Below are 25,430 nucleotides of genomic sequence, written 5' to 3' on the forward strand. Positions count from 1 at the left end.
AACCCACGCTTGGCGCCTGGGAGTTTCTGGAAACCTCCGGACATCAAGAGTGACCCAGAGCCAGCGTCACAGGCTTAGAAACCATACATTTTGGGAAGTGCCCCAAAAACACATGGTCCCCAGGCTTCCGTCCTGAGGAGAAGCTGCCCCTATCCCAGGAAACCCTTGCCCAGGACAGCCTCCCTGCAGGGCCTGGTCCAGACACCACTGCAGTGCTTGCAGGGGGGCCCCTGGCCAGAGCTGGACACCAGGGAAGGACCTGGCACCCTTTGCCTGTGGGCTTCATGCCCGCCTGTTGCCTCTTTAGCCTTTTCACATTTGGGGGGACTCCTTCCAGGGGTCCAGCCATCCCCAGCCCCTCCTGCCAAGGCTGACATGCCTCCCCAGCCCTCTTACGGTCTGCAAACCCCAGGAGGCTGGGCCTGGCCTTCCCTGAGGCAGTGGAGAGGTGTGAAGACAAGCTGAATAAAACCCGAATAAACCCACTTAGTCTGTGGAGGCCGAGCAGAGCGCCAGCAGACAATTTTGGGGGCCGGGCCCTCCACCATCTGCAGCCAGACCAGGCGTGGGGACGTCCCCCGGGGCTCCTGGGCTCACAGCCCCCTCCCTCAGGCCTCTAGCCACCCCCTGGGTTCACCCGGAGCCAGTGGCATCCCCAAAGGCCATGTGCTATGGACTGAGAAGAACCTTCTGGAAACAGGAGCTGGGAGATGAATGTGGCAGAACCGTCCAGGGAGTGGTTGGGGTCAGTGCAGAGAAGAGGGGGCACCACAAGCCCGGGGCTCCCCCAGAACTGGTGATGGACACAGGTGGGCTCAGGAAGCCGCAGGGACCAGGCCCCAGGCTGCCGCCGTGCTGGGTGAGACGGCTGGGCTCGGGCAGGAGCTGCGCTGGGCAGGTCCCCAGCAGCCCGGCGCACCCATGCGGAGGAGGGTGGCAGGCCAGGGCACCTCGTCTCCCCGAGCCTGGACAGCGGGGCTCAGCCTGCCCGGCTGGAGGCTCTGGGCCCCCCGCCGGGCAGGGCCCCTCCATTCAAGGCTTCTGAGCTGCGTCAAGAACAGCTCCTGGGGAGGTCAGGGCTGGAGTCGCCTGTCTGGGTGGGACAGGGGTATCGACTTTATTGACAAGACACGTCTATTTACACGCGTGTTGCAGAACACGACACACCCGTAGGGAAGACTGGACGCTCATGATCCAAGGGATTAAAAAAAGCACCGCGAGCACTGGGGCCCAGGCCGTGTCCACCAGCAGCCACGGAGAGGCCAGCGCCCGTCCCCCGGAGCTCGGCAGTGGGAGCGTGCCGCCGAGAGCACCGGTCGCCCGATGTCCACTTGTAACTTGGCCAGCAAGTTCCTCCTTGTCCTCAGAGTCCCCTGTCCTCCAGGGTCCTTCCTGGCCACAGAGGCCCCGCAAGCCCTCACACGGCGACCTTCTCGGTCACGCCCTCGCCGACGTGGACGTCATCCCCCTGGACGGTGACAGCCGCAGACTGCCCGCACACGTGCTGGTGGTCCTTCCAGTCCTGCAAGGAAGGACAGACCGAGTCACGGTTCTGGGAGTGGCCGCCCACCCGAGGCGCAGTCCTGCGCGTGCTGAGAGCCAGCCTTCCTGGGTAGGGGGTGCCTGGCCTCGACCACCCTATTTAAGGAACCCGCTCGGAGGCAGACAGCCTGGACGAGCCTGGAAACACGTCTGCACTCTGATCTGGCAGCTTCCTCCCTGGGATCAAGCAAACATAATCACAGCTGGAGAGGAATACTTGTATCTGGCGCTGCTGCCCCCGTGTTATTAATGATCCCCCAAGTGAGAACACAGTGTGCCCACAGAGGCGCTGGGTGACCATGGCCCCCAGGAGGTCAGGGAAGACGGCCCACACCTGCCGTTGGGGCAGGAGATGCTGCCCCACTCACAGGCTCTGGGGGCCTAACGGGGTGTGATCAGTGGAGACGTGGGCCCCAAACACACGGGAGATCAGGGTTCAGTGAAGCACAAGACATGCGCGAGCGTCGCACACCCGCGGAGCAGCGGAGCCCAGGTGACCCGGGAGCGGGCTCGTCGTCTCTCCGTGCTGTCCTCTGCCTCCGTACCGTCTACAATACGTGTGCCTTATTTTCACAACAGAAAGGTGACATTTCAAATCATTACAGGCACAGCTGGGAGCTAGCACAGGTTCATCTCCAGAATAAAGCACATGTCACAACAGAGCCCGTCACGCGGGCTCAGCCGTCCCAGGCTTGCTCAGGCTGCGTTTACGCCCCACTGTGGTCTGCTCAGTGTCCACGGACCTAATTCAAAAGACACCCTCCTCCTAAAAACGCTGACCGTCACCTGTCAGTGCGTGCAGGCCACAGACCTTTCGTTTGTAAAAACAGTTATCTGAGAAGCGCAGAAAAACCAGGTCTGCTGTGAATCAAGAGAGCAAATTCTGTGACGCATAGTTGATTTACACCGTTAATTTCTGCTGTGCAGCAAAGTGACTTCTAGACGCATTTTTTCTTTCACATATTCTTTTCCAATATGATCTATCACAGGATAGTGAACACGGCAGGACCTTGTTTTTTCATCCTCGTTTTGCTAATTCCAAACTCCCAGTCAGCCCCTCTCTGCCCCTCGCTCCTTGGCAACCACAAGTCTGTTCTGGTGTCTGTGAGTCTGTTTGGGTTTTGTGAATGAGTTCGTCTGTATCATTTTCTAGATTCCACGTAAGTGATATATTTGTCTTTTTCCGTCTGGCTTACTTCACTTAGTACGATAAGCTCTGGGTTCATCCGTGCTGCTGCGGATGGCATTATCCCGTTCTCTCTTTATGGCTGACTGATACTCCGTTGTGGACACGTACCACAACTTCTTTATCCACTCCTCTGCTGATGGACACAGGTTGCTTCCATGTCTTGGCTACTGTAGATACTGTTATTGTGGTCACTGGGGTACATTTATCTTTCCAGATTAGAATTTTGTCTGGATGTCTGTCCAGGATGGCTGCATCACAGGTAACTCCAACTTTATTAAATTGAGGAAATCTCAGACCGTTTTCCTCTGTGGCCACACCAATCCACATTCCCACCAACGGTGCCGGAGGGTCCCACTCTCTCCCCATCTTCTTCAGCATTTGCCGTTTTCCGACTCAAATAAATTTTTAACTTGAAAATTACCTATGTAAATTACCTGACTATGTAAATCTATATAGTATGTAAAACTTAAAGTGTGTTGGGCTCACGTCCACAATGTTTCACACCATACGTAAAAATTAACTCAAGATGGATCATAAATCTAAAAACAAGCTACAGGGAGTTCCCGACGGTGCAGAGGTTAGGATCTGGCCAGGGTCGGGGGACTGAGATGCAGCAAGCTGTGCGTGTGGTGCAGCCCCCAAAATAATAGTAAATTCTTATAAATGTTTTAGGAAAAAGTAGATTTCCCTGATCTTGAGTCAGATACTATTATCAACAGCGTGATCTCCATTAAGAACATTTTTAATAAACTGGGCTTCTTGGGACTTCCCTGGCCTTTCAGGGGTTAGGACTCCGCACTTCCGCTGCAGGGGACATAGGTTCAATCCCTGGGTGGGGAACTAAGAGCCCATAAGCTGCACGGCATGGCCGAAAATAAAAAAGAATAAAAAATAAAAAATGTTTAAAAACTGGGCTTCAAATGTGTGTCCAGACTGCACAGAGACGTCTCCACACTTGACAAGGAAAGGAACAATTTAGATGGGCAAAGATGTACACAGACGCTTCTGCCCAAAGGACATTCAGCTGCTCAACATCATCAGTCACCAGAGAGACGCACACGAAACCCACCAGCGCTGCTGCACACCCAGCGGCAGGGCTGCAGCCAGAGGCGAGAGCGAGCGCTGCGGACAGGGTGGACTTGCCCTGCCGGCCAAGCCGAGTTTCTAACAGTCACACATGAGTCTGCCATAAAATGCACACGTGAACATCGCCGAGACAAGCACCTGCCCTCCGGCGAGCCCTCGTGAGCGTCCACCGACAGTCACACAGCGGGGGCCGTCCAGACGTCCGTCAGCTGACGGCTGGAGAACAGGCAAGGTCCAGCCACACCGGGCCCACTACTCGGGCCCACGGGGTGGACCTGAAAGCTGGTTGGGGGAGCCGGATGCAGGAGACCACACGCGGCATGAGTCCACTATGGCAAAAGCAACAGAGGAAGAGGCTCCCGGTCACCAGTGCCCAGGGGCGTCGGCCTGAGCAGCCTTTTGGGGGTGATCAGTTCAGTTCAGTTTAGTCGTTCAGTCGTGTCCGACTCTTTGCGACCCCATGAACCGCAGCACGCCAGGCCTCCCTGTCCATCACCAACTCCCGGAGTTCACTCAAACTCATGTCCATCAAGTTGGTGAATCCATCCAGCCATCTCATCCTCTGTCGTCCCCTTCTCCTCCTGCCCCCAATCCCTCCCAGCATCAGGGTCTTTTCCAATAAGTCAACACTTCGCATGAGGTGGCCAAAGTATTACGGTGATAGGAGGTCCCAAAACTGAGTTGTGATGTTTTCACAATGCAAACTTACAATAAATCGTTGAATTGTGCACTGAAACTTGGCGGATTTTATGGTATGTGAATTCTATCCCCCTCAGTGAAGGTATAAAACAAACACACCCCCAAACAAGATTTGGAAAAGAAACAGAGTCTGCACATAAAAGCACCACAGCTCACGGCCGCCCCGCTTGTAGGAAAGGAAGCGGTACCGAGCGCCCCCAGCTCTCGGAGCATGGGGTGCGGGCACCAGCTTTCATCACAAGGAGCTGTGGGTCCTGCCGAGTGTGCACTTTGGACTACACGTGAAAATCAGCGTTTCTGAAATTCACTGTACGTCGGTTTTTGTAAACAAAAGACAAACCCCATGTCTTTATCAGGGTAGCACGCTGAAAGAGGACAAATCTAACACAGTCAATGGAAGAAATGGAGGTTACATCCAAAACGTAAGCGCCCAATTCAGTAAGAGTGCAGCTGCTTTCAGTCAAGATGGCATCTGGCTAAAATTACTGCGTCAAGAAATAAACCCACAAATCTTCTGGGGATGGTTCAAAGTCAGGGACGCCAGCAGTCAGCTGCCCTCTGGGATCACAAGCTGGCTCCTCCTGGCACCCCGAGCTCCCCGCAGCACCCCAGGCACAGCGGGCAAGCAGGGGCCCTGTCCTCAGTGCCCAGCCCACTGGTGAGACCAGGGAGAAGCAAATACGTGGGTCTCTTCCCCAAGCGTCCAGCCCGACACACAGGCAGGGCCCGGGAGCAAGCTGGGAGCCATGGACATGCTTTCCACGCTGTGCTGACCTCCTCAGCACCCCATGCAGCCCTGAGATGTGGAGGAGGAAGGTCCTACACACCCTGGTCATGGGGGTCAGCCCTGCCCACCTCTCACTGAAGGGCATCTAAGGACGGGAGTTATGGGCGCTGCAGAGGCTGTGTCCACACACCCGGCTCCAGGCCCCAGGCAGCCGGGACAACACAAAGGACGACTTGTGCCACTGCCTGCCCACTCATCATGTTACCATCTCCCACTGTGGAAAATTTCCAGGAAAGGCGAAGCCTACAGGCCCCCAGCCCACTGCGCGGCCTCGCACTCTGAGTAAGGGCTAGAGAGCTAGCAACCACTACTCTCTCCAGTCTCCTTAGGGTCAAAGGCCAAGGGAGGGAAGCAGAAGCACAGCGGGCATCAGCCAGGACCTGTGACCAGGCAGCCAGGCTGGGGATGCTGACCGCGATAAGGCTGAGGCCGTGGGTGAGCAGTGGCTTCCATGGCCACAGCCCGTGGCACAGGAGGCTGCCTGGGGGCCCTGCTGGGGCCTGGGGCCACGGAAGGGACGGGGGCGGGGCGGGGCCTACCTTGGGCGGGCAGTCTGGGGGGGCGGGGCGGGGCCTACCCTGCGCGAGCAGTCTGGGGGCGGGGCACGGCGCGGGGCGGGGCCTAAACCTTGCGCGGGCAGCCTGGGGGCGGGGCGCGGGGCGGGGCCTACCTTCGGTGGGCAGTCTGGGGGCGGGGCGGGGCCTACCCTGCGCGGGCAGTCTGGGGGCGGGGCGCAGCGCGGGGCGGGGCCGACCTTGCGCGGGTAGCCTGGGGACGGGGCGCGGGGCGGGGCGGAACGGGGCGCGGGGCGGGGCGGGGCGGGGCGGGGCGGGGCCTACCTTGCGCTGGCAGAAGGTGGAGCAGTAGTTGACCTTGTGGCAGCCGGTGCACTCGCTCAGGGCCTCGCGGCCACAGTTCACACAGGACTGCTGCAAGACGACAGGGTGTCAGTGGTGGGCACGCCGCCCAGAGACACGGAAGGGGGTTGGTGACCGGGACCAGACCGACCGCGTCTCCTGCCCTCGCCTCACAGACCCTGAGCAGGAGGCAGGGGGCTGGACCACATACAGGCCAACCTTGCTCCAAACTGCAGGGATTTCATTTCCACCCCAAACCTGGGAGGACCAGAATTCTCAGGCGTTCAGGACCAGCCCCTGAGTGGCCAGGCCCTTGCGGCCCCGCCTGGACCCCCACTAACAGCCTGGGTGCCCCTTGTCCTGTACCCCAGGCGCCCCCAGCCCACCAGCTGGGCTCCATGAAATAGTCCTTCTGTGTGCTTTCCCCACAAAGCGTGACGCTGCTCCTTCCAGAGTAGGGAGAGGCGGTAGGGGGTGGTGCAAAGGGGTGACGGGGCCGGGCCAGTGTGTGCAGCTGTGACCCACGGTGGCAGGCAACCAGGACCCCAGCACGCTGCAGGCCAGGCCCCTGCTCCAGCTGGTGGGGGACTGTGTGGGCAAAAACTGCATGCTGTGTCTTGGTTCCTGTTCTGGATTCAGCTTCCTTCTCTGCTGACCACAATACTGACCAACACTTTCCACCTATAACCCGTCACCCCCAACTCCTTCGGGAAACTCCCACATCAGAGGGCTCTGAGGCAGTAGGCTGGCTCGGCCCTGCCTCTCCTCTCCAGGACAGAGGAAAGCAGCAGCACGAAGCCTGTGGCCACACGGCTTCCCAGGGAAAGCAGAGGTCCTGCAGAGCCCCCAGCACTGGGCGTGGAGCAGCCGGCAGCTGCCCACAAGGTCTGGGGCCCCATGGACCCTCCTGCCTCTCGTCTGGGAGCCCTCACGCCTCACCCCAACCACCACCAGCACCTGGGCTCACCCTGGTTGTGCTCCCAGCACCAGGGCCGTCCTTGGACAAGAGCAGGTGCTGAGTCAACGCCTCTCACCTGAAGCAAAGGCCTGCGGTGTGATGACCCTCGGGGGCAGGCACCGCTTTTGTGCAGAAAGTATTTCCAACCCCTTGGGCCTTCCGAACTCATCCCCTTGGGAAAACTATTTCTTAACCTGAAATAAGTAGAAGCTCGGGATCTAAGTCAGACACATCAGCACACGTGTGGGGGGAGGCGGGCAGTGGAGAGCACCAGGGCAGGGTCTGCACATGCCCGCCAGGACCCACAGGGCTCCGCGCTGCTGGCCAGCAAGGCCCAGATCTTGGGTCCTAAGACCATTCATTCTCCACGGCTGATTCCAGGCCTGGGGCTGGATGGCAGTACTGATTCAAAGAAGAGGAGTGTGCGCAAACCCCCAGAGACAGTGAAGGACAGAGGAGCCTGCGAGCTGCGGTCCAGGGGGTTGCAGAGTCGGACACAACTGAGTGACTCAACTACACCAACGGGGCTGAGGCAGGGGGCCCCCAGTTTGGGCCCAGGGGGTCTTCTAGTCCTAGAGAGGAAAGAGGTGTTCAAAGGGGCCGGGGAGGGAGTTGCGAGACACCAAGAGAGTTCCAGCTGCCTAACGGCGACAAGGTGAGTAAAGCACATGACACAGGCCCCCTGGGTCCTCCAGACACAAACGGACTAGAGACAATCTGCGGGGAGGGTTCTGGAAACACCCCACACCAGCTCTGTCCAGGAGGAGCCCCCACCAGCGTGCCAGTGAGGAAAAGGGGGACTGCTGCACTTCAGAGCTGGAACCTCCAGCGTGGCCCACGTGCCAGGCTGGACCCTGGGGTGAGAGGCCCTGAGAAGGGAGAAACGCAAGAGCCTTCCCCCCAGCGGCCACAGGAAACACTCCTGCAGCCAGAAGAGATGGCACTGCTGACCCACGGGCACTGGGCTTCCACCAGCGCTGAGAACAGTGTCTGCTGTGTGCCCGTGGCGCTGGAGGGAGCCCTCAGCACAGCGGCTCTTCTGACCACACTTCCCTCTTGACGGGAAGTCGGGTGACCAGCAAAGGCCCAAGAAGGAGCCAGGGACATGGACACAGGCCACAGCACAGGCCCAGCGCCCTGCAGCCACATGGCTGGACATGGTGTCCTTGCTGGGAAGGGCGCCTGGTCTTCTGCCCTGTTTAATCTCTGCTGAGGTAATCATACACATGAAACACAAACGCCCCGTGGTTAAAACCGACTAAGCTTCTCTGATGGTTCACTTGGGCTAAAATTTGATTTTCTAAGAAATTTCACATAAAACATCCAAAAAGGCAGCCCTGGTTTCCTCCCTGCGAGGCAAGCGCCTGGGTCCTCACGTAGCGCCCCTCCGCAGACCCTGTGGCCTCACTCTCTGCTCTCCACCGCACACGACCCTCAGAGCTGAGAAGCATGCTGTGGCTGCCTCCCAACAGGCTCTACAGCAACAGTTCCTCTGAGGCCACCTCTATCCAGGTGATCCAGGGTGGGGGGGCCTCCCTCCATGTGATCTGGGGTGGGGGGCCTCCCTCCATGTGATCTGGGGTGGGAGAGGTCTCTCTTCGTGTTATCTGTGGGGTGGGGGGGTCTCTCTCTGTGCGATCTGGGGTGGGGGTGCCTGCCTCTTGCCGTGTGATCCAGAGTGGGGGGATCTTCAGGTGCCCAGAAGGCCCTCCACGACAGACTCATGCCCCCTCACTCCCAGCCTTCTGGCTCCTTCCACCCAGACCCTGAAGGTCATTTCTCACTGCCGCCACCTGCTTCAGGGACACATTTTGGGTGCCTCTCTCGCATCAGTAAAGTCAAGACCCCTCAGTCCCCAGATGATCCTGGTGAAGGCTCCCCAAGAAGTCTGGTTCCCAAGACCCAGTGTCCAGGCATTGTGGCCAGCAGGGGCCATGGCTCAGACACATCAGCAGTCACAAAGGTGAACACACTAGGTGCGGAGGGTGGTCAACCCACACCTGCAGGCAACGTAACCAGGTCACCTGAGGAGCCTGGAGCCACCAGCGTGGGCACACACACGAGGACACCGGCTCCACCTACCACTGACGCCAGGACAGAGGACAACTGCTTCCCCTGGCCATGTGTCCAGCTTACAGGACAGCCTTGCGAGGACACGTCACACCAACGGCCCCCGAGAGAAGACGGGCCTGCCTGTGAGCCCCCACCGGCGTCAGAGCTCAGGTTACGGACATGTGATGATGTCCCAGTGTCTCACTGAAGGCTGAGCATCTTCCACCAAACAGGACTGTTAGGCATAAGGGCATTTCATGTCGCATTTCTTTCCTAGAAATACATGAAATTACAAACAAAATGCACAGCCCAGCCTTTTACGGGTGGGGACCTGAGCGACCCACCGTGCCAGACACTCCTGGCTGACCCGCTGGACACATACATCAGGAGGTCTGCACGGCAGGAATTCAGCTTCTGGACCCTTCGTGTGGATGAGCCCAGCTGTGGCTGTGGGCTGGTCCTATCTGAGAAACAAAACCCAGGCAGCTGGCCCAGTACAGGGCCCTGAAAGTACCCGCACGACCCGTCCAGGTCGGAACCCCGCGCTGCATCCTAACTTTCTCTTTCAGCCCATCTGTCATCAGAGAATTTTCACAGAATTTGCTTGTAGCTTTATTCTGTGAAAGAAAGTCCACGAAAATCTATGAAAAATGTAAAACTGAAAGTTAAACCGCTTCCTTTTGCACTTCCCTCCTGAGACGAGGTTCTGGTTTCCGTGCAGTCAGCAGTCTGCGCCGCCTGCCCACTGTCCAGCTGGTCTGACTGCTGGGGCAGGGGGCGTACAGCAGTCTGCCCACACCTGCACACCCGGCCCTGGACTCTAAGCAAGGGCAAGGGTCTACCCCACACCCCCAGGCTCCGCAGGGGGATAGCACACATGATGGTGGACGCAGGACAGGCAACCACAGGGCCACACAGCTCCTTAGAGAGTGAACCTGGAGCCTCCATGGGACCCAGCGGCTTGGCTCGCAGACTCACACCCCAGAGAAGTGACAGCACACATCCACACGGACAGCTGTGCGCAGATGGCAGAGCTGGGCCACAGGGGCCAGAGTGGGAACACAACGGGAGCACCCGCTGACGGGAGCGCCTGCTGACGGCAGCGTGAAGATGTGGCGGCGGGGGTTTGCCGGGGGTTTCGTCGCAAAAAGGAGTGAAACCCTAATCCGGGTCACAGGACGGATGCATCGTGAAAACACTCTGTTGAGGGAATGAAGCCAGACACAAAAGACCACATCCTGTGTGATTCCTGTTTCCAAGAAACACGCAGAACAGGCAGAGTCAGAGGCAGGAAGCAGGCGAGTGCAGCGGGGACCGGGGTCTCCCTGGGAGGTGAAGAGACCTGGAATCAATGGGGATGGCTGAGTGACTGTGTGAGAAAGGTACTGGACTGTGCACCTTGAAGGGGTGAATCCTACGGCACGTGAACCACGTTTCAACCAGAAAAAGAATACGCTTTCGTTATGCATGTTAGGGGTTTTTCTAAAGTATAAGATCAGAAATATGTGAACATATGAACACACAAAAACAACGAAGACTAGTTATAATGCAAAACCAGATACAAATAAATATTTAAAAAGTAAAAGTAGTGAAATGCTTGTAAGTGTGCAATATGCAAAGACTAAATGATTAAAACATTGGTCTCTGAGCAGCACAAGGCCACTGCGGCTCAGGCACGCAGCCTCCCAGGCTGAAGAGAAACAGGGGCAGCTGTTGTTCGCATCACCAGAGCTGCCTGCAGGCTGGCCCTCCCGATGGTAACCACGGAGCCAGGAGGCAACGATCTGAGGTCTGGAAAGCACAGAGAGCAGGCAGGAATGGAGGCGGCCTGGTGGGGGGAGGCCCTGACAGGTGGGGCAACTGGCGGGGGGCACGAAGCTGAAGCTAGGGGCAGGGGAGGGAAGGGTGTGGGCAGAAGACTGAGGCTGGGGCTGCAGATGGCTGGAAACCAAGGAAAGCAGACCCGCGATGCACGGTGGCCACAGGCCCTGGCCGTTCCCAGGGAGCCAGCACAGGGCTGAGCCAGCAGAAACAATGGGCGAGACAGCTGTGCCCACGGTGCCCCCACCCCCTCCAGGAGAGCCTGCACCCCCCCGACGTGAGAGCAGCAGCACGGCCATGCCCATCCTGCCCAGACCAGGCCTGCAGCCACACCCGGCGGCGGAGACCGAGACGGACCCTGCACAGTGGTCAGGAGAGCAGCCAGCTCAGCTGCTCTGAAGACGGAGCCCAGCACTCGCCCGGTGAGCACACAGAGCCCAGCGGAGCTCAGGGCTGCTGCCTGGAATCAGCAGGCGCAGGCTGTTCCCAGGTGCGAGGGGAGAAGTGAGCGCAGCAGACCCTGAGACAGCCGGGTCAGAATCAGCCGAGACAGCAGAGAGGCGGCGACGAAGACGGTCCGCGAACCGGGAGGAGGCGACCGTGCTAAGCGGCTGCTCGGGACTGACCAGAATAAAGGCACCTCCACGAGACGCAGGGGCCTCCTGGCCACGACAGTCCTCCCCAGCCCCCCGCCAGAGTCTGCAAGGCTCAGCAAAACAAAAGTGTAATTAAGAACCCGATAAAAGCTTCTTTCCTCTTGTCTATAAACACTAGTACTAAGATGAAAATTTTTCTCATACAGATTTGGTGAGAAAAAAACCACACGGCTCATTTACAAACCACAGTCCACAGCGACTGCAACCAGCAACACCCCCTGCTGCCTGCTCGCAGCCGGCCCTGGCCCCTCGCGAGGGCTCTGGGCACGAGGCAGCCGCCCCCACGAGGGCTCCGGGGTCGCTGGGGGCTTAGGGCCCTTGTGCTGTAGGAAGCACTCTGGGCACGAGGCTTCCTGACCCTGAATGTGCGGCGTGAAGTGCCCACAACAGCGCCTCTGGGGCGGGATGCAGGCACAGAGCTGGCCTCCTGAAGGGGCAGGCGCCAGATGACGCACAGCCGCCCTGCCCGCTGCCCCGAGAGCACAGCATGGATGCTGCTCCGTCCCCGTGACTCTGCGTCACAGGAGACGATCCCCGGGAGGCTGGCCTGACGGGACGAGCGTCGTCTGCGACAGGTGGCACTGGGGCATGTGTGAGAGCCGAACACCCGAAGGGGACGCCTGCCCCCGCCAGCAGAGAAGCTTCACTTGCGTGTGCGCCCCCGGCACCCCTCCCGGGAAGGTGGACGCAGACCTGCAGCGCGGACAGTACCTCCTTCCGCTCGGCGTCCGCCTGGGCTCTGGCCTGGGCCGCGGCGGCCTCCCGGTAGGAGCTGGCCTGCTTGGCCTGTTCAAACAGCGTCTTCAGTTGCTGCGCGGTGCTGAGCAGGGAGTTGACCATCTCCTCCAGGTACAGCCAGCTCCGCTGCTCCGACACCTCCAGCCCGCTGACCACCGCGGGGGAGACAGCTTTGGTGGGGGTGGAGGGCGGCGCTGCCAGGGCCGGCAGGGACGTCAGCACTAGCCCGAGGGAAGCAAAACAGAGCAAGGGGTCAGCAGGTTGCCTGGCTGCAAGAGCATGGGACAGCGGGCTGGTGCACGGAGCGCAGGCCTAGAGGGGACCTAAGACGCTGCAGGTACAGAGACGCCCTCACCCCCCGGCTCCCCCTCCAACCCCTGCTGTGGCTACAGATGCCCGACCACAGACGGCGCACCAACTGCACGCAGGAGCTGAAGCCTCCTGGTTTCGTTTCTGCTCACACAGAAACCTTCAGGGTTGTCTGTGGGCACAGGGGCTGGGGTACAGATCAGGGCTGGTGGGGGGCAGGTTCCTCTCAGCTGCAGAAGAAATTACGGGGCTGGAAAGGGAACCTGGAGCGACGCTGGCTCTGGACAGGACGTGGAGACTCACACTTTGGACTCACGAGGCCTGCCCACCTCTGTCCCGAGGGGCCTGGGCAGAGACGCCCTTGGGGAGACGCATGCACCCAGGCTGTGCTGTGCACATCGGCCTCCTCCTAAGGATAGCCCTGATGGGAGCACCGGTTGAGTCTCTGGTACAAATGTCCCACCACGGCCCGTTTCCAGCTTCCAGGTGTAACCACTAGACAACAGCTATGCAAGATGCACGGTCAGTGCTCAGGAGCCAGACCCACAGAGCGGCCAGACCTCGGCTGTGAGCCCCGCCCCCCAGGAGGGTAGGGGCCTGGAAGGACGGGACCCCGAGACGAGCTTCCAGCCCTCACCGCACTGGAGGTAAGGGGACGGGCAGTGGGACAGGGCAGACAGAGGGGGCAGCAGCTGCTTCCGCGGCCCCGCGGGCTAGACCGGGACCCACCCCAACACGATTACCCCAGGAACAGGCTGCACCACTCTGAAGAAAACAGGCAGCCCCGAGTCCACACTGGAATCAGCGAGGAGCAAGCAGGCAGGAGTGTGGTGACCACGTGGTGTGGACGCCCCCGAGGCTGGCCGCAGCCCAGTGGGGCTCGCCTGGGGCTGGGCTTTAGGAAACGTGTTGGGGGAGGCATATAGTGACAGTCAGACGCTCACACACACACAGGGACGTCCTGTCAAGCTTCAGGCCAGTGAGTCACAAACACACACACTCTCACACCTGAAGCCGGGGGACAAGTGTCCTCAGGGACACTGACCCAGAGCAGCGTCCCGGGTGGAGCCCGGCAGATTCTAGGCTCCGCAGGACACAGGACACTAGGTGGGCAGCCTTGTCCCACCCAGAATCCGGCAGAAGTGTCCAGTCTACAAACACAGCACTGCCTCCCTAGACTGCGGGAGCAGGCTTCCTCCACACTCACCTATTTTGGGATGAGACGTTGGCAGCGCGGCCTCGGGAAACGGTGCGATCTGGCAGCTGTCCTGGTAACCGGGGTAGTGGGGCTCCGGGTGGCCGACCCTGCACGGAGGCTGCACGCCCGCTTCCTGCACTGTGTGGAGAGGCGCCACACCCGTGACCCCGCTGCTGCGTCCAGCCAAGCAGCCTGAGCCCGCACGCGGAGGGAGTGGACGGCCGCAACGACAGTGCCGGGGGCCCGGGAGGAGCAGGACCGCCGACAGCGCCGGGGGCCCGGGGGGAGCAGAACCGACGACGGCACCGGGGGCTCGGAGCTAGACAGAACGGCACAGGAGCGGGTGGGCTTCCGCTGCTCCCTTTCGCTCCCTAATGTAGCCTCAGAGTTTGCAGACGCACACAGCGCCTCTTCCCACCGGCTCTCTACATTCCATGAACAGCCTCAGCTTTTCAGGTCCTGGTTCTGCCCCCACCCCCTCCTTCGGGGTCTCCATGGCTCCTGCCAGTGGAAGGGGGAGCCTCTCGGGGCCAAGGCATCAGGGATGAAACGACTTGCCTGTGGCCCCCGCGAAGACGTCACCCTGGGCTGGACTCTCCGAGATGACGGCAGTGGCCTCCACGGTGGACGTCCGGTCAAAGGTCAGTGCGCCCGAGGTAGTGATCTGTCCTGAGGGGGTCACGGTGACTGCAAGGGCAGGGCAATTGTCACTTGCCCAGCCGAAAACCCAGCATTGGGGCGGGGGTGGAGTGGGGTGCACAGCAGCGCCCGGGGGTCCCCAGCCCAGCTCCGCAGGGTGGCGCCCGGTGCCAATGAGGGCAAGGCCCACCCCGCCCCAAGGCAGCTCCTGCTATTGGATCCTAAACACACACATGCATGCACCCTCTCTAAGGAAAACGCTCTCATCGAAGTTGAAGAGAAACAGCAGCCACGCCTCCCAGCATCTCGGAGCTCCGTGCCCTCCGGGCCCCAAGGGCCCACTGGGTCGTGCGTGGACAGTCTCTGAGGACCCGTCAGCCCCCAGACCTTCCCTCCCTCTGGGTCTTCCCCCCACCCCCACCCACCATCTCAAGGTTTCAGGAGCAGGGGCTCCTCCCTCAAGTCCCACCAGCCTCGCCTGCCTGCTAGGGTGTACACAGCCTCTGAGGGCGGGGGGCTGCCCGAGACCCAGACCCCCAGTCTCAGCATGAAGCTGGTGTGGAGGAGAGGCCGGGACCCAGGAGGCCGAGGAGCCTCTGGGACCAGAAGCTGTGCCATTTTAGACCTGAAGCCCTTGGCCACACGCGTGAGCAGGACGCGCGAAAAGTGCGCGTGGCGGCACTGGCTTCAGGACACTCACAGGTGGTGGCGGCGGTGGCGGGGAGCAGGGTGATGTTCTTGGGCGAGTCCTTCTTGACGGGCGTGGCCGGCAGCTCGCTCTCCTTCTTGCGCCTCTTGTAGGGCACGAAGAGCCTGACGGGGCCGCTCTAGGGGGTGGGGGGACAGAGTGAGATGTGAGGGAACCACCCAGACTCTGTCCCGATGGACGCCCCACCCAGGGACACAGCCACGCAGGGATGCGCCAAGCTCTTAGCTCCCTTCAGCCCCCAGCGCCTCGAAGTGACAGAAGAGGTGCTTTCGGGGAGAACGAGTGAGTAGCATTGCTTCAAACAGTGAGCGTCATCCACACCAGGTTTCTAGGAATTCCCGAAAGACAGAAAACAAATGGGGCCCATGAGGGCAGGGGTACCCCACAGACCCAAACATGCAGGAGCAGAGGCCATCGATGGGGCAGGAAGGCAGGACAAGGGGAAAGTTGGGGGGCCTCCAGCTTGTGCCCAAGACCCCGTGGGCTCACTGGCCCTCCCTGCTGCCCTTTCACATGTGCTGTGGACCCAAGCGTGGACTTTCTTCTCAACCCCAGGATCTCCATTGGGTTCCTCCCTTTTGTGATTTTCTCCACGCGATGAGATGTTGTCACACCTTCTAGGCTGAACTGTGAGGTCTCAACCAGCAGTGTGGCTGCATTAGGAGTAAAGAGGGTGGGGACCTAACCTGATGGGCTTAGTGTCCCTGTAGGAGGAGTCACAGAAACACCCCCTAACTGCTACATGAATGAGAGCCTGCAGGCCAAGAGGGACCCCTGCCAGCAGCAAACTAGGACCTGAGCTGCCACCGCCGCATCTGTGAGAAAGCCCGCGTGTGCTGCCGCTGCCCCGGGCGCGCTGCCCGACAGTGGTACCCAGGCCGTGGTGCCCGCCCCAGCCCCGCAGACTGAGACCGAGATGCCTGCTGAGAACGCTTCTGCCCTGCAGACACAGAGCCTGCCTGGAAGCCCCGTCAGCTGCTGCTACAACAGGAAGCATCTATTGCCTGCTGCTGTTCTTCTGTGGGGTCCACACACCCCCATTCCTTTACATGTCTCGTGATTTCTGTTGAAGCTGGACACTCTGGGCGCTGTACTGAGCCGCCGTGCAGAAGGCTGCTCCCCTCCAGGCTTCCCAGCTGCAGTCCTGCACAAGCTGGCCCCCACGGCCCTCCGGGCAGCAGCAGTCAAGCCCCCGCACCAGCTGCTGGCTCTGCGCTTTCCGGCCGACTGCTCTACTCTCTGCAAACTGCTCCGCTGTGGGACCCAGGTGCCTGGGGCTCTTTACTGGGGGCTTTTGGGACACACCCAGAGGAAACGTCCCAGGACAGTCGTTTAGCTGGCATCCACCCACACACCGCCCTGGAGCGGAGCCTGGGCAGCACTCACGGCCATCAGCCTAGCTCCTTGGTCCTATCGCTGCCCCCACTGCGGGGACCTCCACTAGGGACCTCCGCCGCGTGGGGTACAGGAGAGCGGGGCCGGAACGATGGGGCCAGGGGCCTGGAACGGAGCTTCCCCTCAGCCAAGCAGGGCCGCAGGGAGGGAATAGGCCCTGGCTCACACACCAGACTCACAAGATTCTCCCAGATTAGTTATTTTTTGCTATATGCCCCCAGGACAGCTTTCAGAGTACTTAAACAGGTTTTTTCCATTATTTTGCCAATGAGGGTTATGTTTCTGGGGGTTGGTCCATGGAGCTCTGCAGACCACCGTTCCCGACTTGGAAGCCAAAATATGTCCATTTGATGAAGGAGACATACGAGATTTTATTTCACGGACTGCACCTTTGGTTCCATTTCTAAGAATTCCCAGGTCTAACCTGAGATCAGAGATTTTCTTCTAAAAACTTTAATTTTGTTTTCAACAAATCTAACTCTAGAATCCACTTTTGATTCACTGGTGTATAAAGCATGACGTCTAGGTCAAGGGTCACTTCTATGCCTACAGTGTCCGACTGTCCCCACACCTTCTGGGTCTGAGTGTGGGTGGCTGGCCTGCCCCTAGATTGACAGGCTCCCCTCCGCAAAACCACAGGCTCTCACCTAAGGACACCACTCGACAAGGCGGGGGTCCTGAGCTGTGACCCCTCCAGTCTTAAATCTTCATCCTCAAAGCCGAGCTGCAATCGCATTTCTTCTGCCTTTCCACAGAAACCTCTTAGAACCCTTAAAATCCTGCCAGGACTGTGAAGAGAGCTATGTCAAACCTGTAGACCTATCTGGGGAGAAGAGGCTCCCACCTCACAGGTCCACAGCATCCCTGAGTTCTCTTCTGGCAGCTTCTAGCTTTCAGCATCCAGGTTCCGCCCTGCAGGTGACACCTCGGGGTTTCAGCCTTTGCAGAAACCACAGACTACCCTGCTGTGTGTTCCATGCTTCCTGTCGGGGCAAACCTCCTACTCTGTTCCTTTGACTCCTGCAAGATCTCCAAGAACATCACCTGCCGGTCCCCCCAAGCAAACTTTAGAAGTATTTTATTCTCACACAAATATCCTGCTGGGTAATTCTTTGGTCACCTGACGCCAAAAGCCCACTCACTGGAAAAGATCCTGATGCTGGGAAAGATTGAGGGCAGAAGGAGAAGGGGGCGACAGAGGATGAGATGGGTGGACGGCATCATCGACTCACTGGACCTAAGTTTGAGGCAAGTCTGGGAAATAGTAAAGGACAGGGAAGCCTGGTGTGCTGCAGTCCATGGGGTCACAGAGTCGAACAAGACATAGTGAGTAACAACAACGTTCTGCTAGAATCACGTGTGATCTGCATACAAACCAGACAGTCTCAGAGTATTTGGTCCCCAATCAAGAACGCGTCTCCAATTATGCTTTCTTCTACAGCTGCTAACGGTGAAGCAGATGAGCAATCGAACTTTAAAAAGGAGGACTTCCCAGGTGCTACAGCGAATGAGAACCTGCCTGCCAATTCAGGGGACACGGGTTCGATCCCTGGTCTGGGAAGATTCCACAAGCCGCAGAGCAACGAAGCCTATGCACCACAACTGAGCCTGTGCACTGCCAGTGCTCAAGCCTGAATGTCCCAGAGCCTGTGCTCCACAGCGAGATGCCCGCACGCTGCAAGCAGAGCAGTCCCCACCCGCTGCAGCTGGAGAAAGCCTGCGCGCAACAAAGACCCGGGGCAACCAAAAGTAAATAAATGCTTTAAAAGTACTAAAAAATAAAAAAAAAAAACCTTAAAAATTTTTTTAAGAAGAAACCTCATTAAGCAGGTTTTTAGTTAATTTTGAGACATTTAAAAATAATATTCAACAATAAGAATGACTGAAACAAGGCTGGTCGTTCACACATTACAAACTGGCATCACACTGAAAGCCACTCAGCAACGTCAGTCAGAACAATGCCCATCTTTAAACACTTAGGAATCAGGGTAAGGAAAGACTTCAAAAGACGTTGCTGCTGCTGCTGCTAAGTCACTTCAGTCGTGTCCGACTCTGTGTAACCCCATAGACGACAGCCAACCAGGCTCCCCCATCCCTGGGATTCTCCAGGCAAGAACACTGGAGTGGGTTGCCATTTCCTCCTCCAATGTGTGAAAGTGAAAACTGAAAGTGAAGTCGCTCAGTCGTGTCCGACCCTTAGCGATCCCACGGACTGCAGCCTACCAGGCTCCTCCATCCATGGGATTTTCTAGGCAACAGTACTGGAGTGGCTTGCCATTGCCTTCTCCGCAAAAGACGTTAAGCGTTCTCTTTACAAAGCAGTTCCGTGTAGTATTTTTTACAAAACGATGTTAAAAATGCAAAACATAAAACAGCACGTTGTCATCACCATTCGAAAACACGGGGGAGGGGGGCCACGACGGTGACGTCATGGAGGTCTATTTTATCTAAGAAGTTCCCCTTCAGCTTCTCCGAGCAATCCCAGGGCCCGCCTGAGGCCTCAGCCATCAGAGCAACATCCGAAGAACAGAGTCTGAGGGGAAACTAAGGGGGAAGCAGCCGGAGAGGAGCTGAAGGGGCCGGGGGCACTCACCAGGGTCATGTCGTCACAGCAGGCGGCACAGGTGCAGGAGGCTGCGTGAGGGTTCAGTATCCCATCCTGGGGTTCGAAAGACACCACGACACGGGAGAGGGTCTGAGACACCGCGACGAATGAGAGGGTGGCCCTCAAGTGACAGGCCCAGGCTCCAACCAGCTCCACCCTGACCCCCCATGAGGATGGAACCCATTGCTTCCAGAACCTCTCTGCACACGCCATCCACCTCCCCCATCCAGGGAGTATGGGCGTGATGCCTCTGCCAAACCCAAGAGCTAAGCTGGAAACAGGTGTAGGGCCCTCTCCCCTTGGATAAGCTTGAGAGAGATGGTTGGTGTCTTTAAAAAGTCACGGACAGAGTTACTCAGTCTTATTGGGTCTCTCCCCCACACACATCTTAAACTTCCGTTTGATTTTCTCCTGTTAACAAATAAACTCACATGCACTCACTCAAACGGAAGCTATGTTGCCTCATCCATTGCTTATCCTTGCACAAGGTACCATGCAAATGTCCTCAACATCCCATTTGAAACATCAGGAAACAAAAAGGTTAAACAACTTGCCCCAGGTCACACAGCAAGTGAGTGGAGGACTCAAGTCCTGTCTGTCTGACTCCGGCCTGCGGGCCTTCAGAGCCCCGTAGCCAACACCCTGGGAGGCGGGAGCCGGGGAGGCGAGTGCTTGGGTACCTGGATGAGGCACTGCAGTGGCCGCCCCGCATAGCGGATGCTCCTCTTCCAGTCTTTGCTGCTGGCCCTTCCTGCCATGGCTTCAAACTCGGTGGGGCTGTACCAGTTCTCCCCCTGCTTGATACAGCGACCCCGGCCTCCTGAAAGGACAGGCTGCCCGCTGTGGTTCCTGCTCACACCAGGCCAGCTGTCCCCTGGCACCCCGCTGTGAACCCACACCCGCGGGCGTTGCATCTGACCACCTGCCCAAGTGTCCACCTGATGCCCTGGGCACCATGCGCTCAACCACCTCCTTTGTGGAGCTGATGACCTCTGCCCACTCGCAGAGCTTCCTGCCAACCAGGCACCAAGTGGACCCAAGACCTCAGGAAACATGGTCCAGGCCTACCGCCCCCTCAAAGTGCCCGTTTGCTTAACTTTAGTCTATGCCATTACAGCCTTCCTTGACTCCAGCTTATGTGGAGGCTGCAGAAAGAAGGCCACCCTCAAAGCAGCAGCAATGGTCTGAGCCCAACCCACCTAGGTCCACCCGCATCCACCTGGGCCCGCGGGCATCCTCCTGGGCCCGACTCCGACCCCCGCCCACCTGGGCCCGCCCCCGCCCCCCACCCCCCACCCCCCACCCGCATCCTCCTGGGCCCACCACCCGCATCCTCCTGGGCCCACCACCCGCATCCTCCTGGGCCCGCCCCCACCCCCACCCCCGCCCTCCTGAGCCCGCCCCCCGCCCTCCTGGGCCCGCCCACATCCTCCTGGGCCCGCCCCCCGCCCTCCTGGGCCCGCCCCGCCCACCTGAGCCGAGCCTGCTCTTGTATAAGGTGCCGCTGATGTTGCGGCAGCGCACGGGCAGCTCGCTGTCGTACACGGACGGGTCCCAGTTGTACTTGGTGCCACCCTTCTCTTGACCGGGAGCCAGAGGAGTCGGAGGAGATTGAGGACCTTGAGCAAAGAAAACACCGTGAGCGTGAGACAGCCCAGACCACAGCGAAGCACCGGGACGGCTCGACTCTCACACGGCCTCCTCAGCTCAGCGCCCCGCCCCCGCAGCCCTGGGCAACTCTCACTGCCTGCAACATTTTCTACTTAAACAGTATTCGATATTCGAGTTCTCCACAAAACACCCAGGAACACACTCCAGCAGCCCAGGGGGCACCTGGCCCCAGAGGCCTGGAGCGGGCGGCGGTACCTGGGGTGAGAGGGGCTGTGGGTGCCTTGAGCCCGGCGGTCTCCACGATGCTGCCGTCCGTGTGCACGACGATGAGCGTGGCCTTCTCGGGGTTCAGGCTGTCCCCAATCTGCAGGGCTGTCCTGCCCGACTGCAGGACAAAACACCCACCATCTCAGGGACAGCCGCGGCACCCCTCTGTACCAGGCTGTGGTCCCCCAGACAGGTTCCAGATGACACCGCCCAAGGGGGGCCTCTTCCAGACACCAAGCCAAGACCAACCAGAGGCGAGGTCTGCGTGGCCCTGAGCAAATGCTCACATGGCTTGTCCAAGTTAAGGGATAAACACGATTCTGGCGCAGGAAAGGCCCTCCCTTCTGCCCAGGAAGCTCTCACGAGGTTACAGGTCTCAAGGGACGGTCTCCAAGAGGCCACGTCCACTGGTACAGGAGCCAAGATCTGGTTGGTATGGGACCCCTTCTCATGCCCAAGTCCCACCCAGAGAAGGGGCCTCCCCACGGGCCTGTATGCTGCTGTGACCTCGACTGCCTCCCCCGGGCCAGTGAGACGCCTCATTCTACCCGTGCGGAAGCTGAGCCCACCTTGACTGCCCCCAGGCACACCTCACGGCCTCATCCAGACAGCCCTGCAGTGGCCTAGGGACCCAGGCGCCCCGACACTAAGGTCTGGGACGTGCTCCTGCTACCACGCTGAGAGGGAAACACCAAAGCAGAGACCTTTGCTCCTCTCTGAAAACACTGCCTTCACACTAGAGGAGGTGCGCAGTCAACCGCGGGGTTGAGGGCCCCCACCCGTGGGCACACGCACACCTGACCTGCTCTCACAGACCTGCGGGGTCACTGCCTCAGTCAGGGCATTGACCCTGCATGAGTGTGGATTCGGGTGACTCTGGAGCAGAAAAGCAGAACGTTTTGTGCTGGTTCAAGAGCCACAAAGGGTCTTTCTAATGAGGCAGGTGGGATGCTCGGACACTTGAGCCGCCCTCTCCCTGTCAGCATCCAGGAAGGTCACACCAGATTCCAGGCCTTCCTGTCCTCAGAGACCTGCGGGGTCTCTGCGTGGACTCGGGGCGCCCTAACTCCCTGGCCCTCAGGACCAGAGAACCCGCTGCTGGGTCAGACACCAGCCCAAGGCACGGAGCTGCTGCCTGGCTACCGGCTGGGGTCTCCTGGCACCACAGCATATGAACCCACATTCTTAAACCTGTCCCCGAGGCCTTCACTGACCTGCTGCCCTTACACTCAGGAGCGAGCTCTCTGTCCGCCGCTGTCCCAGTGACAACTCTGCTTCCAGGTGTACAGAGCCCCAGGTGTGCTCCCTGCATCCCCCCTGGGTGCTCGGCGGAGGGCAGGCTCAGGGTTCCCGGGAAACAGGCCACCCTCCTCGCGGCCGGAATTGCCCCCCAGTGTCTTACCAGCACATGGCCTGAGAGCGAGGCAGCATTTGCCACGGACGTGGTGAAGACGTTGTCCGCCGAGGCACCCACGTTGGCTACTGTCACGGTGGTCACCTCTGCAACACAGGAGCCTGACTCAGCACCTGGCCAGAGCCAGAGGCCACCAGGGGACAGGGTGGTGGGCAGTTGCCACGGCAGGTCCTTGAACTGCCAAGGGAGGCCTAACCCTGGGCATGAAATGCCCGATCAATGTTTCCAGACCACAGTCTGATAGACCCAGTTCTTCCAAGGATAAGAGGCTACCTCTCCATCCCCACAGAGCCTGCCACGCACAGTGAAGACCCACTGAGCTGGCCACAGGTCTGCCAAACTGCCCTGGGCTCCTGCTCCCTCCTAGGAAAAAGGAAAAACAAAACCAAACACCCAGAAGGAGCGTCTCAGATCCCAGAGTGCCCTCCCTTGTCGTGGGGACCCTCCCAGAACCCCCACGGGTCAACACAGTTCTGGTTGAGGTCCATCCCTCCCTCCCCCGCCATCACCTTGACCTGCCACTGACCTCTTCTTCCTGAAACCCATCAGACCTGCCGGTGCCCCCCGCCCCCCAACATGGAGCCTGGCCCCTCCCAGCAGCCTGCGCACCCCACCTCCCTGCACCCCCACAAAGCCCACACCTGACAGGCTGCCCTGACAGCCCTCCCTTGGTGCTCGCCCCACTCCAGGGGTGGCACTGTGTTCCAGAATGTCCCGAGCCTAGCTGGGTCTGTGCCTGGCAGAGGTGCTCAGATTGACAAAGGGTCCCGCACAGTCTGTCAGCCTGTGCTCACTGAACTGCTCTGAAAATCCCTGTCCCCCACGTCTTCTCCTCCATTTCCCAGGGAGCCTGAGGCTGAGGGGCCTGAGCCCATGCTCACATCTACACACCTGGCCAGCAGCCCGGAGGAGGCAGCTGCAGCCCAGCACGGTGTCCTGTTGAGCTACCGAACCCCAGGAGTCACCTGACCTCAGTACCTCACAACAAACAAGTTTTAACACACTCAAAAAACACAACTATAAAACTGTGCAAGAAAAAAAAAAACACCTGACATTGGGGCTTCCCAGGTGACTCACTGGTAAAGAATCCACCTGCCAATGCAGGAGACGTGGGTTCAATCCCTGGTCTGGGAAGATCCCACATGCAGCAGGGCAAGTAAGCCACAACTACTGAGCCTGTGCTCTAGAGCCCAGGAGGCGCAGCTACTGAAGCCTACACACCCTAGAGCTGAGCTCCGCAACAAGAGAAGCCGCTGCAATGAGAAAACTGTGCACCACAGCTAGACAGCAGCCTCCGCTCACAACTAGCAGCAATGAAGCAGCAGAAAAGCTCACGCAGCAATAAAGACCCAGCAAAGTCAAAAATTTTAAAAAGAAAACAAAACCTGACGCCAATACATTTCTCTGATGTTAGGTCAAACAGCATCATATTTCTTCTCCGTCTTCAGAAAGATGTGCGCAAAAATAACATAAACCTGAAGAAAAACCTAACTATTCAAGACCTCAACGTTAAACCAGTTTAGCAACGAAAATGGAACCCTTATTTAAGGGCCACAAATCCTTCTTCCCATGCTTCTGTTAGAATCCCCAAAGACCACAGCACAGGCAGACCAGAGGCAAGGCGGGCAGCAGGGGAGCTGGCCCCACCCAGAACGTCCAGCGCCAGATAAGCGCAGGAGCCCCTGGATGCGGAGGCTGCTGTCCAGTTCTGAAACCCACGAAGTTCCTTCTGAAGGAAGAAGGGCCTCAGGACACTCCCCAGGGGTTCCAGCGCCTGACTCTGTGGGCCAACCGGGAGCCTCACGTGGGAGGGACTGTCACTTGGGGAAGTCTCTACCTCCTTCGGGATGGTGTCCCAGGGAGGCACAACCTCTAAAGGGCGCTTTGGGACGTGGCTCAGGAACCTTATGAATGAGCATGTTCTGTTCATCAAGAACAAAAACGTGGAAGGGAAGACCCATCAAGGAAACGGGGGTGGGGTGCATGGGGACAGGCCAGAGGGGGCAGTGCGCAACAGGGTCCTGGCCTCCAGAGCCACTGCCCCCAACGCTTGCGGGCCCTCCCTGGCTGAGCGCGCCTCACTCCCCAGGGCTCGAGTTCCATCTGGACCCGGCCAGCAGGATTCGAGGTGACCAGACACGCCCACTCCCGCGCTCCTCCAGGACAGGGCCGGGGTCTGACCCCCGCGTCACTAGCAACCAGGACATAAGGGGGGGGGAGAGCGGGCAGGGCAAGAAGCAGGTGCTGAGAAGGTTCCGGAAGGAACGCAATCCTCAAAGGAGGGAAAGGCGTTCAGGGAGCGAGTGTGCGGCGGGAGAGGGCCGGGGCGCTCCCCGGGGCAGGTGTGCAGGGACCACGGGGCACACGACGTGCACGCGCGAGTGTGCTGGGCGGAGGCAGCGCAGGTGTGCACCGGCGACGAGAGCGCGGGGCGGGCGCGCGGCGGGCGCGGGCAGGCGGGCGCGAACCGCGGGCGGCCGGCACTTGCCTGCGAAGGCGGCGGCCGCGGCGGCCTCGTCGGGGCCCGGCAGGGCCTCGGCGCCCATGTCCATGTGCCCGGGCTCGGCGGCCATCACCGCCACGGCCGTCACCCGCCGCGTCTCGCGCTCCGACTCCGAGTCTCCGTCGTCCTCCGAGTCCTCGTCCCTGCTGAGCACCGGCTCCTCCGCCTCGCCTCCCGCCGCGGCCGCGGCCGCCGCCGCCACAGCGGCCGCGGCCGCCACCGCCGCCGCCTCGGCCAGGCCCAGCTGCTTGGCGGCCGAGTCCGAGTCCTCCATCCGGACTCCGCCGAGCCCGCCCGAAGGCTCCGGCCGGGGCCGCCCGAAGGCCGGGACGGAGCCCGAAGCGCGCCGCCCGCGGAGGCCGCCCGAGCCGGGCCGAGCCGAGCCGAGCCCTGCA

The 25,430-nt window shown here is 59.6% G+C and overlaps 1 protein-coding gene across 1 annotated transcript; it reads right to left on the bottom strand.

The window, feature by feature from the left end:
- Positions 1-1,092: 1,092 nt before the first annotated feature.
- DEAF1 (DEAF1 transcription factor) lies at positions 1,093-25,430 on the bottom strand. The gene is made up of 12 exons (XM_055415149.2): positions 25,021-25,430; positions 22,521-22,618; positions 21,107-21,236; positions 20,713-20,859; positions 19,921-20,060; positions 19,229-19,294; positions 15,232-15,358; positions 14,451-14,579; positions 13,902-14,030; positions 12,359-12,606; positions 6,143-6,232; positions 1,093-1,522 (listed from the first exon to the last, which is right to left on the bottom strand). The coding sequence occupies exons 1-12, from the start codon at positions 25,307-25,309 to the stop codon at positions 1,418-1,420; spliced, it is 1,698 nt and encodes a 565-aa protein (XP_055271124.2). The 5' UTR covers positions 25,310-25,430; the 3' UTR covers positions 1,093-1,417.

This window comes from Moschus berezovskii, chromosome 25 (genome assembly GCF_049115385.1).
Source record: "Moschus berezovskii isolate FMDL1 chromosome 25, NW_MosBer_1.0, whole genome shotgun sequence".
Taxonomy (NCBI): domain Eukaryota; kingdom Metazoa; phylum Chordata; class Mammalia; order Artiodactyla; family Moschidae; genus Moschus; species Moschus berezovskii.

What these genes read in the sequence shown, in the direction of transcription:
- DEAF1 (XM_055415149.2), bottom strand. Translation starts at nt 25,309, where the DNA reads ATGGAGGACTCGGACTCGGCCGCCAAGCAGCTGGGCCTGGCCGAGGCG. An exon ending in AACGTCTCATCCCAAAATAG is followed by an intron (nt 12,607 to 13,901) that starts GTGAGTGTGGAG and finishes CCCTCGGGCTAG; the next exon opens with TGCTGACGTCCCTGCCGGCC. An exon ending in CGGACGCCGAGCGGAAGGAG is followed by an intron (nt 6,233 to 12,358) that starts GTACTGTCCGCG and finishes GTCGTCTTGCAG; the next exon opens with CAGTCCTGTGTGAACTGTGG.